At 44.3% G+C, this 16,744-nt stretch overlaps 1 protein-coding gene across 1 annotated transcript in view; it reads left to right on the forward strand.

The window, feature by feature from the left end:
* Nucleotides 1-2,652: 2,652 nt before the first annotated feature.
* The window catches only part of LOC127422864 (protocadherin-15-like), a 427,222-nt gene continuing 413,130 nt past the window's right edge, over nt 2,653-16,744 (forward strand). The window contains exons 1-2 of the mRNA XM_051666673.1: nt 2,653-2,796; nt 2,898-3,191. Coding sequence (XP_051522633.1) covers nt 2,653-2,796; nt 2,898-3,191 — 438 coding nt within the window. The remainder of the gene's footprint in view (nt 2,797-2,897; nt 3,192-16,744) is intronic.

Genomic DNA, 16,744 nt, shown 5'->3' on the forward strand with positions numbered 1-16,744 from the left:
GCAATCCATTTTGCAATTGAATTTGTCAGGTTAGTCTGAGATTTATTATAAGGGCTTGTCTATGGACACGTCAATGTACAGATGGACGCTTTTGGAGCGTCTCGATTGCGTTGCGTCCCTGTGTCAAGTTAGAAAAACATGTCTTCAGATCTCTGCTTTCGGATTTGCGATCCATCAAGCTGTGGTTGTAAGCAAGATGTGTTCTCATCTTGTGTTGTCTGCTCTCAGTAAGTGTGGTTTGTTCTCTCTCTGTTTGACTCTCTGCCTATACAGTGAGTTTTGCTTACTGCCACCTGGAAAAAAACATGTGTTTCTCAATGCTTGAATTGTTTATATGGAAGGGATATTCCTTATTACGGTCTGGGGACATGATTAATTGCGTTATTATTTTATATAATTAATCGCACTGAATGAACACGTTAAAGCCCTATTATATATATTGTCTTTATAGTTATAATCATTTGTAATTTGATAATATCATTCACAGTGCTTCTTGGGATTGTAGTTCATTCCCTCATTAAAGACGTGAAATACACATTCTTGTACCTTTATCTTTTTGTCTAATTTTCAAATACTTTTTAGCTTTTGATTCACCTCCAAGCAGGTTGGTTTGGTTCATGGCTTTGTACTCTTTTATGATGGATTTTATGAAATACCTATTATTGCGGAACCGATCAGGAAATTTGAGGCTGATTTGATCACCAATTTTTTTTTTAACACTAAGATTGGCCGATACTGATTATGAAGTTATATGCTGCAGTAATATGTTTATGCCCAAGTAAAATGACACAGTACAATTACATTAAAATTACATTAATTGTGAATTGGTAACATTTATTTGTATTTCCCCCCCTAATTTCTATGAAAAAATAAATAAATATATAAAAGGGAAAAATACTTCTGGATCTAAAATGGCTGAAAAAGCAGGTGGGCTCTGTCGTGCACTATTGTGAGTCTAGTTTCCTGTGCACTATACTTAAGCAGCACTATTAAATGAGTTGATGCCTATGTAGAGCATTCCAAATCGGTCACACATGAGATGCCATCATGACACTTAGGATGCGGCCTTGGAAGACAGCTAGGCCACTGGGTTTTGTAACAGAGCCTTAATGTTCATTAATAAAGTATGTCATAATCAGATTTTTTAATGAGAACTTTATGTGCAATTTTATGCCACTGTTATTAAAACAGGAAACATGCCAGAAATTTCTATGTATTAATATGATTCTAATATATTCATTGTTAAGGTGTTTTCTGTCTTGACCATATTTGTTGTTGAATATGCTTTACTAGTAGAAAACGTTCTCCTCTGCATACTCTATAATGACTTTGCTATGACAGTAAGATGGATGATAATTTCATGCAGATTGTGATGGCAGAAACTTTCACAGTGTGTCTGCAGCCCATCTAAATTCGGCTCCATTCTTTTCTCACTCACTCGGCAATGACGCAGGAAAACCACTGGAATTCACCTTGAAGTTTCCTTCTTGTTGCATATTTATCCAGCTCCTAGCGTTTTATTGATGTAGTAGATGGATATGGAAGCAGAAAAACTCTATATATTGTTCCCTATCTATCACTCACTCGACGTTGTGACGATATAGTGACACTAGGGGTCACTCTTGGGAGCCCCAAACACCTCTGATGTTTTAAGAAAAGGCCAATGAAATTTGGCGAGTGGAATTTGCATGCCACTCCCCCGGACATAAGGGTATAAAAGGAGCTGGTGTGCAACCACTCATTTAGATTTTTTCTTCGGAGCTGAGCAATGTTGATGTATTCCACTGCCAATACATTCACCTCTGCAAAAAAAGAGAAAGCAAAGAGCGATCTCCGCGGCTGCTGGATTTGACAGCGCATCACAGCGGTTTCTCCCCCTCTTGCACAGATAAGTGCAGAGAATGCCCCTGGGCGCTTCGGCAGTGCGTGTTGAGCGCAAAAGAGTATATTTCTCCTTAAAAGAGTGTATATTCCCTAAAAGAGGGCACTGACGGAAAGTGTCTTTTTAAAGATGCCTTTCCGGTTATGTGCTGTTCTTGGTTGCGGTCGTTATCTCTATGCTTCTGACGGTCACGATCGCTGCCTTATGTGTCTGGGCTCCAGACACGCTGAGACAGCGTTCGTGGTTGGTTCATGTCCGCACTGCGAGAACATGACCATGGCCACGTTGCGATCACGGCTTTCCTTCCTCAGAAGGAAACTCCAACCGCTGGCCAGTCCAGCCGTTTCCCGCCTTGGTTCCTCTGCCACGGACACAAGACCGTAACAGTTAGCGCTGGGGGTGATTTGGAGACTTCAGTGGAAGTAACTCTGCAAGGTGAATCCCCACAGACCTCCCATTCCCCAGCACGGCCGCGCTCTGCCCCGGTGCATTCCCGGAGGTGCATGAAGAACTTGCAAAGTAGTGGCATGCACCTTTCACTGCCCGGACCAGGCTTTCGAGTTGCTCTCACCACCCTTGACAGCAGGGCGGCCAGGGACTACAAGAACGTTCCCCAGGTGGAACAGGCAATTGCGGTGCATTTGTGCCCGCAGAGCGCCGCCTCCTGGCGGAACCGTCCTAGGCTCCCATCCAAGGCCTGTAAGACTATGTCGTCTCTGATGGCAAAGGCTTACAGTGCCGCGGGGCGGGCCGCCTCCGCTCTGCATGCCATGGCCCTTCTGCATGTCCACCAGGCCAAGGCATTGAAAGAGCTGCATGAGGGTGGTCCTGACCCGGGAGTAATGCAGAAGCTGCGCTCGGCGACCGACCTCGCCCAATGGGCGACGGAGGTCAAAGCACGGGCTCTCGGGCAGGCGATGTCCACGTTGGTGGTCCAGGAGAGGCACTTTTGGCTCAACCTGTTAGAGATGAGGGATGCCGACAAGGTTCGCTTCCTTAACGCCCCATTTCCCAGGCTGGCCTTCTCGGCGACACCGTCAAAGACTTCGCACAGCAGTTTTCGACGGTAAAGCAGCAGACCGAGGCCACTCAGCACATCTTGCCCCAGTGTGGTTCAAGATCGCACACCCTGTCTGCCCGTCACTGCGGCGACCTTCCTGCGGCGGCAACATCGGCTTCTCCGCAGCCTGAACCAATGGCTCGGCCCCGACGTAGAGCTCCCCGCAGGAAGTTGACACCCCCGTCTAACGGTCCGCGACCAAGAACCCTAGAAAGGCTTCTAAGTGCCTCTGAGATGGGCGACCCGGAGGTGAGGAGACTCATGCCATATTTGGAGGTGGTAGACAGACCACTCCATCCCCCGGTGGAGGGCCAGAGGGAGAATCCTTGGTTTCCTTTTTTGTTGAGTTCGCCACACGCCCGAGGGGCTGCGGTACCCACATTTTCAAAAAAAGAGCACTTTCCTCACTCTCTGGGTCATACACTCGATGCCTTCGGCCGTCGTTGTTACGACAGCCGTGCACCAAGCATTCGTGGCCAGGGCATTGCAGGTGTGGGTTTCCCGCCTCCACGCAAAAGAATCAGTAAGCCCATGTGACGTATTTCCACACAATTACCTCCCCTTCGGGCAGGGTGTGGTCTCTGCGGTGTCTTTTTCCAAGGACACCTACCCCGACACAAATACGTTTGGCCTCAGCTGGAATCAAGCGAGTTCTTCCTCTGGGAGAAGAAAGAAGAGAAAAGGCCGAACCAGCTGGTGTGGCCTGTTCCCATTGTGGGCACGTCTGATCCCCCCCTTTTATGCTTTCGGGGGGCGAGGGTCCATACGACGTGCACGGTGCATTGGGAAGGTTACGATCCACGTAACACAGTTCAACTGGTTGTGGCATTTCGTATAGGGACCCCTAGTGTCAGTACATCGACACAATGTCGAGTGAGTGACAGATAGGGAATGTCTAGGTTACTGTCGTAACCCCCGTTCCCTGATGGAGGATGTGGGTTTCCCGCCTCCACGCACCCAGCCATGACACACACACACCCACGCACAGGCGGTTGTGGCAGGCTACGAAGACGCTCAGCCTCCCCCACCCCCCCCGTTGCTGACCAGCCCTACGTGGGGTACACGGAGCAAGGTAAGTGCTTTAACGTCTCTCCCTATACAGCGAGATCAGGACACGAGGCCCCCTGACGTAGCACTTCTCGCCCTGCTCCGCCTCGAGACCCATTCCGCGGGTACGTCAGCAGCGGTCGTCCCCTTGGTGCCCCTCTCCCGGAGTTGCCCACTGGATTGTGGATGCCATTGCGTTGGCATACCAGGCCCAGGGTGTGCCGTCCCCTCTGGGACAATGAGTGCACTCTACCAGGAGCGTAGCCTCCTCCTGGGCCTTAGCCAACGGCGCCTGTCTAACAGACATCTGTAGAGCAGCGGGCTGGGCAACACCCAATACCTTCACGAGATTTTATAATCTCCGGGTTGAGCCAGCTTCGTCCTGTGTGTTGGTAGGTACAAACAGGTAATGATGTGGGCAGCTGGCCGGGTGTACCACTGGCACACAAGTGTGCACTCTTTGTGCACTCTTTCATCCACGTGAGTTCCCGGGATCAGTGAACCCTGGATTCCTCCCTCAGCACCTGTGGCAAGCAAATTCAGTGGAGGAATTTAACGCCAGGATAGGTGCTCCATATGCGTTGGTACCCTGTCGGTAACCCCATATGACGTAATCTTCCATGGAACAGTTTCCCTGATGGTAGACTCGTGTCTCCCCTTGGGCAGAGTCCCCTCTGCCACCGGTAGCCGTGTTTGCAGAGCTCCTTCCCATCCGGGTAGTACCTACCATGGGGACTTCCTCCACATGCGATCCTGCCGATAAAGAATCGGTAAGCCCATGTGACGTATTTCCACACAATTACCTCCTCTTCGGGCAGGGTGTCTTTTTCTAAGGACACCTACCCCGACACAAATACGTTTGGCCCCAGCTGGAATCAAGCGAGTTCTTTCTCTGGGAGAAGAAAGAAGAGAAAAGGCTGAACCAGCTGGTGTGGCCTGTTCTCACTGTGGGCACGTCTGAACCCCCCTTTTATGCTTTCAGGGGGTGAGGGTCCATACGACGTGCATGGTGTGTTGGGAAGGTTACGATCCACGTAACACAGTTCAGCTGGTTGTGGCATTTCATATAGGGACCCCTAGTGTCAGTACATCGACACGATGTCGAGTGAGTGACAGATAGGGAACGTCTAGATTACTGTCGTAACCCCCGTTCCCTGATGGAGGGAACGAGACGTTGTGTCCCTCCTGCCACAACTCTGAACTACCCACTGTAATGGCCGGGACACTGTCTCTGCTCCTCAGCACAAACCTGAATGAGTGATTGCACACCAGCTCCTTTTATATCCGTATGTCCGGGGGAGTGGCATGCAAATTCCACTCACCAATTTTCATTGGCCTTTTCTTAAAACATCAGAGGTGTTTGGGGCTCCCAAGAGTGACCCCTAGTGTCACTACACGGACACAACATCTCATTCCCTCCATCAGGGAACGGGGGTTACGACAGTAACCTAGATTACTTAGGAGATCCCTCTCATACAAAGAGTTGAAAATGGCTTTTTAACTTAGGGTTCAACTCAGTACCAGTAATCTTTATTTTATTTTTCTAGGAACAGTCTCCATTTCATTCTTGGATAGTTTAATAATAAAAAAAAGAAATAATAATTTTCCCCCTTACCTAGAGTATAACCTGGGTTAACCAAAAACTTTTTTGCCACACCTGCCAATGACGAATGTACTGAGAATTTTTTAATGGCCATACATTTTTCTTATGGTCCATGAAATGGTACTTTGTACTTTGTATTATTTTTTTTAAATATATATATTTTTGTCCTTTTGACTGTAGGATTATTTAGCTTTTAACCTTGAATCTTAGTGAGAAATCATACAGTATTATGCAAGATGAGCCATTATATCTTGTCTGTCCCAAAACGTGATGAACACCCATCATGGTTCTTAAAATATTCCTTTTGGTGGCTTAAAGGTGCTGTAAGCAATTTATTTTTCATGGAAAGGTATGCTAAAATGATATCACTGAAAAAAAGTGTCCTGAGATATCTCACTGGTCTAGACACAGCACTAGACTCTGTAAACAGCAAACAAAAATGTGTTTCCAGGCCAGGGTCTCTGACGTTTTCTGCCTGTCAATCATTTTGTGTGTTCTCATAGTATTGTAGTTGCAGCAAATTATTGAGGCCTAATGTCACTTTATGACATGTTGTTCATACCAGTTGTCAGTTGAGGGCACTGTTTTGCTGCTGTTGTTTTTGACAACTGCTTCTGCTTGGTGTCAGTCTCAATAAAGCTAATTTGTTATCTTTGGAGTGCTGGGTTTTGAAAAGAGGGGCCATGGCTAATTCAACGGCTCAGCTTGTGGAAATTCCAGCTAAAATTGTTTACAGCACCTTTAATGCTAGGAATATTCCATATATTCCTATCGAATGTTGTCTGCATATGTGATTTGAACATATGTTTTCTTTAGTAGACAGTTTGTATGTCTTTTAATCACTCCCTTTTACATACAAAAGCGATTGGTCTTACAGTTTGATGTAGACCATGTATTATGTTGAAGTCCCTCATAAAGTCAGTGGGCAACTAGCGAATGTGTTTTTGCGATATGTATTTTAACCCCTATGTTTTGTTCCGGTCACTTAATCCAGTATATTGTGTTTGGGCTCATTTGAATTGGGATAGTCTGCTGTAAGTTACAATATGTCATTGTCTATGTTATATGTATGTTTCAGGAAGTAATAAGGAAAAATGTGACAAAAAGACACTCCTGTTTATTATATTTACGTGTGTCTGTGGAAATTTCATACATGAAAACTCACTTCAGTTTGGCCTCTGAGTGAAACAAATTTGCTCATTGCATTCTACAAATTGAGATCTTTCCAACGATATATAACACATGGCTATCTCATCTTTTTTATGGTTTAACCAACTTTGAATATAATTGTTGTGGTACAAAATTTGCAAATGATGAGAACTAAACAGTTCTTATTTGTCAGAAAATTCATTATTTAAGAATGATGTAAGATATATGCATTGTAATGTCCAGATTATAAGCTTTAAAATGACACCTGTTTTGTTCAGATCAAGCAAGTGGTTATTAATTTATGATGTAGTTATTATATATTTTTTGGTTTTCCACACCGAGTGCCCCCCACTAGCCCTATATGATCTCAGTTCAATGAATTATTCTATTAATAAAAAGTATATATTTTTAAAAGTATGTTCAGAAAAGGAGTACACAACCTTTCATAAATACTAAAACAAATTATTGATAAAAAGATCTAATGCAATATTTGTGATAATATTCGCAATATGAGAGATTTACAATGGGTAAGCAACCAGATTGAGCCTTACTACCACGGGGAGTACCAGCGCGTGAAAACGTGAGACACATTCACAAAATCACTGCCAGGAGGCGCAAAGGGACACTTTTGTCACCATCGTTAAGTAGTGTGAAGAAAGTGAGATTTATTATGATTAAATTGTTAATATTATTATTTGTATTGTATTTTTTACATTTTGATATGTAGAAGGCGATATAACAATGCAAAATGAATGGCAGCATTAAAGTTATAGCTTAGTTAGCTCATTAATTGATATAGAGAAAAAAATGCTTGAATGTCAGCCTTTTTCAATACATTAAAACTGTTGCTTCATAGATATTAGCTATTTAATTATCTTCCTGAAAATCAAAACGAAAATACTTAGTGAACATTCATAATTTCACAACAATGCATTTAATTAATGGTGTTAACCCGTGTTATAATTGACCCGGCTAGTCAGCAGTGTTAGACGAAAAGTGTTAGACCCGCTCATAAGTGTGAGGAAATTATATATATATATAAACACACACACATATAAATGTGTGTGTTTTTATTTATTTTGTTATTTTTAAACAGTATTCTTTTAAAGTTACAGCGGTTGGTGTGGAGTAGTTAAAAACTGAAGTTCTTTGAAAGTCACATGTGGACTGATAGCTCATGAGCTGTGTGCTTGCGTCAGCTGATACTGTCTTTTCCTGCTAATCACAGGTTTGAGACCAGCTTTACTTATCTTACTGCCTTTTTGGATACATGTAGAAAGTAAACTACATCTAGCAGATTCACAAAAAGCCATTTTGCCTTGTGGCTGCTACTGACACTGTGTCCTGTAAGATCATTGTTGGTCATTGTTCATATTATATTGTATATATTTTTTACATGGTATTTAACTTATATATGTCACCACAATTGTGTTTTAAAGGTAAAATCATTGGCGAGACAGTCGCATAGGGTGGCAGTGTTCATTATTACATGATTACGTTTATTATTCAACTTAATTACATTATACAGTAGCGTACAATAGCATGAGTGTAGTTCACAATAGTGTGGAACATTATTGTATGGGTTCCCTCTATGTGATTCTCCGGTTTTACGGTTTAATTGGAGCTGAGTTCTGAATACAATTACTACATAATGTTGGCATCCTTGTACAGATCGGTATAATTAGCTTGAACGGCAGAATGAAGCAAAACAAAACAAAAAACTTACCAAGGCAGGAGATTCGATCTGGTTCAAAAACAATATGGTCAATGCAAATTAACACAGCGTTATTAGTTTGAGCTGTTAGGCGACGACTACAATAACGAGCATCTTTGTTCAAATGAGGTTTCTTTATATGGTGTAGAATGGTGCACATTATCAAGCAATGTTAACGCCGTGTTAACTTGTGCTTCACATTCACAATATATAATGGTCTTGTCAGATTATGACATTGTATGAAATCTGAATCCGAGTCTTTTTCTCGTCGAAACACTGCTCCCAAATATTATGTGACATTATAAAATCAATCAGTAATTTAATGAACAACAAACTGCCAGAATTAATAAAGCCCTACTGAGTTTGTTTGTTATTTGTGTAAATATATTTTTCAATGTATGTTGCTAATGTAATTGATCATGTTCTTGCCTGGCAACATGTGAGTCCCCACTGCAACTTTTTCAGCTCAAACCTAATATTTAAACACCTCCTCCCCCCGTCGAATCAAGGTGTGAATCGCTGAAGATCTGGGTGTTAAAAACTTCTGTCTGACAAGAAAGTTTCTAGAAAAATTTCTTGATAAAAAGTGTTAAAAGAGCTCTAAAGTCCTAAATAATGCACTAAACTGATTGGAACATGGATCTGTCCTGACGTCCTCTTCAGCTAAATTAACCATAGTATCACCATGGTATTTTGTATTAATATAATTGTAACCACAAAATTAAACATGGTTACTATATTAACACCATATTACTGTAGTATCACCATTGTTAATATCATCAAATACATTTTCCGCCACAAAAATCACGTTAACTACAATATTACTATAGTACAACTATCTTTATATTATTTTTTATTTATTATAAATAGTAATAAAGAAAATATTAAGAGTGGATTCAAGAAATAGAATGGGAAAAATAATACGCCAAATGCAGAACCGAACCCTGGTCGCACAGACACTGGCCCACCGACGTTAAGCTCCACACCGTTGGACCGACAATTGCAACATATTATTGGGGTTACATCTGAAAGCAAATAGTCACTCCGAAAAATAATCAATATTATCAAGCTTTGGGGCAACATTGGTTAATAGCACATATTAACTACTAATAAAATACTACGACAGATAATGAATAAAGCTTGTAACCTACAGGTTTGAACTGCATAGCGTTTCTGGTTATCACATGTGTAGTGTAAAACTCTTAACGCAAGTATTGAGACAAATATTATACAAATAATGTGGTCATAATACTTCCAGCTTAATTCATGTAATGGAGAATTGCGATTCTTCTCAGGCAGGCGATGTCCACTATGGTGGTCCAGGAGCGCCACTTGTGGCTTAACCTTGCAGAGATGAGGGACGCTGACAAGGTTCGCTTTCTTGACGCCCCCATCTCTCAAGTTGACCTGTTCAGCAACACTGTCAGGGACTTTGCCCAGCAGTTCTCGGCAATCAAGAAGCAGACGGAGGCCATCCAGCACATCCTGCCCCGGTGTGATTCCACCTACAGGCTGCCGAGATCCCGCACCCCGTCTGCTCGTCGCCGAGGGCGTCTACCTACAGCAGCAACACCGGCTCTGCCACAGCCCGAGCCAACGGCTCGGCCTAAGCGTAGAGCCTCCCGCAGGAAGTTGATGCTCTCCGTCCCCCAGTGGAGGGCTGGGAGGAGAATATTTTGTTCCCTTTTGTTATAATTTCGCCGCTTGCCCAAGGGGCTCTAGCACTTTCATTTTTAAAAAAAGAGCGGTTTCCTCATTCTTTGGGTCACACACCGTCGGTGTCATGACAGCCATACATCAAACACTTGCAGCAGGGGCGCTGCGGACGGAAGTCCTCCGCCTTCGCACACACCCAGCTGCGACACGCACATACCCACGATCAGGCGTATGTGATGTGCCATGAGGATGCCCAGCCTCCTCTCCCGTTGCATACCAGTCCTATGGTGGGTACGCAGAGCGAGGTAAGTGCTCTAACATTTCTCTCAGCACAGCCACGACTTTGGGACGCGAGGCCTCTCAACGCAGCTCCTACTCCACACTGCCGGGAGGCCCCATCCACAGGTATGTCAAAGGCAATTGTCCCCTTGGTGCCCCTTGCACAGAGTCTGGAGGCGTGGTTAGCACTCTCCAGCCTGTCGTGCTGGCTGGTCAGATCCGACTCGGCTATGCGATTCAGTTCGCCAGACACCCACCCAGGTTCAATGGCGTCCGTTTTACCTTGGTAGCAGGCAAGGACACCACTGTTCTGCATGCGAAAATCGCAGTCCTTCTAGAGAAGGACGCAATAGAACCTGTCCCTCCAGCCGAGATGAAGAAGGGTTTCTTCAGCCCCTACGTCATCATACCAAAGAAAGGCGGTGGGTTGCGGCCAATCTTAGACCTGCAAGATTTGAATCGGGCCCTGCACAAGCTCCCACTCAAAATGCTGACGCAGAAGTGCATTCTGTCATGTGTCCGGCGTCAAGATTAGTTTGCGGCAGTAGACCTGAAGGACACGTACTTTCATGTCTCGATTTTGCCTCGACCCAGACCGTTCCTTCGGTTTGCATTCGAGGGTCAAGCATATCAGTACAAGGCCCCCCCTTTGGTCTGCCCCTGTGACCTAGTGTCTTTTTGAAAGTTGCAGAGGCAGTCCGTGCCCCGCTAAGGGAAGTGGGCCTCCGCATCCTCAATAATCTCGACGACTGGCTGAATCTAGCTCACTCTTGAGATTTATTGTGTGCGCACAGGGACCTGGTGCTCAGACACCTCAGCCGATTGGGGCATCAGGTCAACAGGGAAAAGAGCAAGCTCTCCCTGGCGCAGAGCATTTCTTTTCTCGGGATGGAGTTGGACTCAGTCACTATGACAGCGCGCCTCACGAGCGAGCACGCTCAGTCAATGCTGAATTGCCTGAAGTCATTCAGGGGAAGAACAGCAGTCTCACTGAAACAATTTCAGAGTGGGATTCCTGGACAGGACCTCGACTGCATTGGCATATCAACTGCCTCGAGTTGCTGGTGGTATTGCTGGCTCTGCAGAGGTTTCGGCCATTGATCAAGGGCAAGCACGTGTTAGTCCGGATGGACAACACGGTGACAGTAGCATATATAAATCGCCAAGGTGGTTTACGCTCACGTTGCATGTCGCAACTCGCCCGCCATCTCCTCCTTTGGAGTCAGCAGCGACTGAAGTCATTGCGGGCCACTCACATCCCAGGCGAACTCTATCATGCAGCAGACGCGCTGTCGCGACAAGTGATGCTCAGAGGAGAGTGGAGAATCCACCCCCAGGTGGTTCAGCTGATTTGGAGTCAATTTGGCGAAGCGCAGGTAGACCTATTTTCTTCCCAGGAATCCTCCCACTGCCCGCTATCGTACTCCCTGGATGAGGCCCCGCTTGGCACGGCCGCATTGGCACACAGCTGGCCCCGGGGCCTGCTTAAGTATGTGTTTCCCCCAGTAAGCCTGCTTGCACAGACTTTGTGCAAAGTCAGGGAGGATGAAGAACAAGTCGTGTTGGTGGCACCATACTGGCCCACCCAGACTTGGTTCTTGGAGCTCACGCTCCTCGCGACAGCCCCTCCCTGGCGAATTCCCCTGAGGAAGGACCTCCTTTCTCAGGGACTGGGCATGATTTGGCACCCGCGCCCAGACCTCTGGAACCTCCATGTCTGGCCCCTGGACAGGACACGGAAGACCTAAGTGGGCTACCACTGGCACTCCCTCTACGAGGCAGCTGTATGCCTTGAAGTGGCATCTGTTCGCAAACTGGGGTTCTTCCCGAGGTGAAGACCCACAAAGATGCGCAGTCAGGTTGGTGCTTTCCTTCCTGCAGGAGAGGTTGGAGGGGTGGCAGTCCCCCTCCACCTAAAAAGTGTATGTGGCCACCATAGCGGCACACCACGATGCAGTAGATGGTAAGTCCTTGGGGAAGCACGACCTGATCATCAGGTTCCTTAGAGGCACCAGTAGGTTGAATCCTCCTAGGCCACACCTCATTCCCTCGTGGGACCTCTCTGTAGTCTTGCTGGGCCTACAGGGAGCCCCGTTTGAGCCCCTGGAGTCAGTTGAGCTAAAAGCCCTCTCATTGAAGACGGCCCTCCTAACTGCGCTCACTTCCATCAAGAGGGTAGGGGACCTGTAGACGTTCTCTGTCAGCAATACGTGCCTAGAGTTCAGTCTGGCATACTCTCACATGATCCTGAGACCCTGGCCGGGCTATGTTCCCAAGGTTCCCACTACCCCTTTTAGGGATCAAGTGGTGAACTTGCAAGTGCTGCCCTGGGAGGAGGCAGACCCAGCCTTGTCGTTGCTGTGTCCAGTACGCACTTTGCGTGTTTACTTGGACTGCATGGAGAGCTTTAGATGCTCTGAGCAGCTCTTTGTCTGGTATGGGGGACAGCAGAAGGGGAAGGCTGTCTCCAAACAGAGGATTGCCCACTGGATTGCGGATGCCATCGCTTTGGCATACCAGGCCCAGAGTGCCGTGCCCCCTGGGAGTACGAGCACACTCCACTAGGAGTGTGGCATCCTGTGCCTCTCTAGCAGACATCTGTAGAGCAGCAGGCTGGGCGACACCCAGTACTCCAGGTTGAGCCAGTTTCGTCCTGTGTGTTAGCGGGTACGAACAGGTAAATATGCGGGCAGCTGGCTGGGTGTACCGCTTGCACTCTGCTCCTTTCCCCTCCCTCGTCCATGTGAGTTCCCAGGACCGGCGAACCCTGGATGTCTTTTTTCCCTCAGCACCCTGTGACAGATGAATTCGGCAGAGGAATTCTACGCCAGGCCCAGTACTCGTGAAGTATGCCCTGTCAGGTCAGCCCCTGTACTTGGGATAGGTGCTCCATATGGTGTGGTTCCCTGTCGGTAATCCCAAATGACGTAATTTCCATGGTACGGTTTCCCTGACAGTAAACCCATGACTTCCCTTGGGCAGAGCTCTGCTCTGCCACCAGTCGCTACGCATGTAGAGCTCCTCCCTTCCTGGTAGGACCTACCACAGGGACTCCTTTTCATGTGTGGTACTTCCCGGTGGGTAAGTCCATGTGATGTGGTCTCCACATGTTAACCTACCTACGGGTAGGATGTGGTCTCCGCAGTGTCCTTTCTCCAAGGGGAAAAAGAACAACTTCCCCAGCACGGATATATCTTGGTCCCAGCTAAGTGTATTTTCATTTTCAAAAAAAAGAGAAAAGGTCAAAACAGCTGATCCAACCTGTTCCCTTTGTAAGTACGTCTTGTCTTTGTAAGTACTTATGAGGGACTATGTGACTTATGTGGGGTGTTGGGAAGGTTACGATGGGGCTGTGTGCACTTGTTACTAGGCACGTGGTAGCCTGCCCTCACCTGCACTGCTGATCCACATAACACAGTTTAGCTGGTTGTGGTGTTTTATGTAGGGACCCCTAGTATCACTACATCAACACAACGTCGATTGAGTGACAGATAGGGAACATCTTGGTTACTGTTGTAACCTCCATTCTCTGATGGAGGGAACGAGACATTGTGTCCCTCCTGCCACAACACTGAACTACCCGCTGAAATGGCTGGGACTCTGTCTAGGTTCCTCAGCACAAACCTGAATGAGTGGATGCAAGCCATCTCCTTTTATGCTCGTATGTCCAGGGCATGCAAATTCCACTCACCAATTCTCATTGGCATTTTCTCAAATATTAGAGGTGTTTGGGGCTCCCAAGTTCGACCCCTAGTGTCGCTACATCGACACAACGTCTCGTTCCCTCCATCAGGGAACAGAGGTTACAACAGTAACCAAGATGATTCTGTTCACTTTTTCTGTCGTTTTTATTGCCAGGAGAATATAACGTAATTTGACACAATGGTATACATATAAATAAATTAATTCACATTTGATAATCCTGTTTAAAAATAGAAAATTTGGGCTAGCCTATCGGCACATTTAAAGAAAGCACAGGCTTGGAGGCTTGAAAGTCACAATAGTTTGAATATGTGGTGTAATGATGCTCACTCATAACCTCTGTGCATGTGTATAAAAATACTCACAAATGATAATTCTCTCTAATGAAATGTGAATTAATAAATGCAAGCAAATAACTCTCCAGTGCGTGGATATTCTCGTGAATGCTGAATGCTGCAGTAAAGTCTTTATCATGCGTCTCCATTGCAATGTTTAGCCAGAAAATAAATGTTGTGGTGTTTTTAAGTTTGTTGTTCTTCCTTCTCCTCTTTTTTTTTTTTATGGCGGTTGACAAAACAAGCGTAACTTGCCCTTACTGCCTCCAACTTAATGGTCGTTACATTGGGAGGAAGAGCTCTGAGGTGTTCAGCTCTGGCCTGTTGAAATTCTAATGGTTATAGCTCCCCTTAGCGGTTTAGAGCTGCTAATAAGCTGAAATTGACTCATTCACACGGTGATTGCGGCGGTAGAAAGCCTATTCTGAATGGATACCCAGTGTATAAACGTAATCTTAGTGGGCCGGTCATTTTTGACCAGGAACACAAAATGTGTTGGATCAAAACAAACACAGCACAAGGGTTAAACAAACAAACAAACAAAAAAAAAAAAAAAAAACACTATACAAATAAAAATTATGTGTATTGTGGAAAGCATAATACATATATAAACGACTTGATTTGCATTAAAAAAAAAGATAGACGCAGTGCAAAAAATGGAACAGAATTTAGAGGGTTAACTTAATGTTTTAGGGTTAACTTAATTATAGTGTTAACTTAGTTTTCAGTTAAACCAATCTTAGTAGCCTTAAGATACACTTCAAACTCTAGAACAATGGAGCCTTTCTGTATTTCAAATGGTTTTGCAGTAATTCAATCTTTCAATATTGCTTACAAACACTGATTCAGTCCAAGCCAATACTGTGGCAGTTCAAGGTGAGATCTAGAGCTGGCATAGATCTTATAGCTATTGCATTCCAAAAGACAGTGAAACTCATTCAGTTTGGTGGCAGCTATGCAATAAGGCAAAACCAACAGCTAGAATCATTCAAAGTGATCCTGTTATTCTGAGAGCTTCCTTTTCTTCTCTCTGGCTTTGTCTCATAAATGATCTCTTATAGCTACTCTTTCGGCTGCTGAGATTCGGTGTCCACTAAGTGAATGAGATTGAATTCTATTAGATTATGCATGTTCTTGGGAGGATGCTTACCCCTGCGTACTTGAAATGAAGTGCTGACACTTCCCATATTTGTGTGTAAAAATCAGGGTTGAATAGAAAATGCCTTTGGTATTCAGGTGAGGACCCTGAATTTGAATGGAATTTGAGGTAAAGAGCAGCATGCAGAATTGTAATTTGAATTTACAGAAGTAGAGTTAAGGTGGAATAAAAAAAATAAAAAAAATAAAATAAAAAAAAGTAACTTTTATAGACCTTATGAAATAAAACTTAAAGTTTTGTGGCTTTTAGTCTATATCTGTTGGTTTTGAGGTCATCTATATTCTAATGTACTGCTAAAATGTTAAAATAAATTGTTTTGAAAGTACTGAACTTTAGTTTAACCCTCTAATGCCGTGTGTATCAAATATGATACACAACATTTCACTCTCTGTTCAAGCTGAGAAGCCAAACAACCCATGGTATGTTAGATTCACATGTTTATGGCACCATCTAGTGGTTATTTGTGAAAAAAGTGGTTTCAATGTTTATATCGATCCATTTAAAATGGCGGCGGACTTGTGCAAAAAGTGACTCTTATGTTGGGATAAATGACAACTTATTTTAATAAAGTAAAAGTGACAGTAATGATTGTATTGTTACTAATATTTTAAAATAATATTTGCTGAATATAAGCAACTTAGTTAAAATGTTGTATATTATTTTATTGGAAAACCCCCTTTGAAATCCATGTATCAAATATGGTACAACATACTTTTGAGGTATATCTATCAATCACCATTCCATTCCATTCATGCCCACCACACACACACAAATAAATAAATAAATAAATAAATAAATCTGAGATTTTAAAATTCTGACATATGCATTTTATAAGATATACTTAAAGTGTGAACTAATACTTCTGTGTATTTTCATATATGCAGCCTGCTCTGTCACTATAAAGATTATATGGATTATATGAAGATACAAGCTATTGTGATCTTGCATAAGCTCCTGAGACCCAGGGAAAAAAGTTTGACAATTTCCCTATTTTAAATGTCAATATAGTGTTTGGTGCATAAAATACATATGAGAAAAATTGCTAATTGAAAAAATTATATTTTATTCATATTGTATTTGATGTGCTGAATTGAACTGTGATACATTTCAATCCATATTTATAGACCAAGGAGAGAAGTTGTCATGGCCAAACTCTCA

Source organism: Myxocyprinus asiaticus, chromosome 32 (genome assembly GCF_019703515.2).
Source record: "Myxocyprinus asiaticus isolate MX2 ecotype Aquarium Trade chromosome 32, UBuf_Myxa_2, whole genome shotgun sequence".
In the NCBI taxonomy this organism is placed as follows: Eukaryota; Metazoa; Chordata; class Actinopteri; order Cypriniformes; family Catostomidae; genus Myxocyprinus; species Myxocyprinus asiaticus.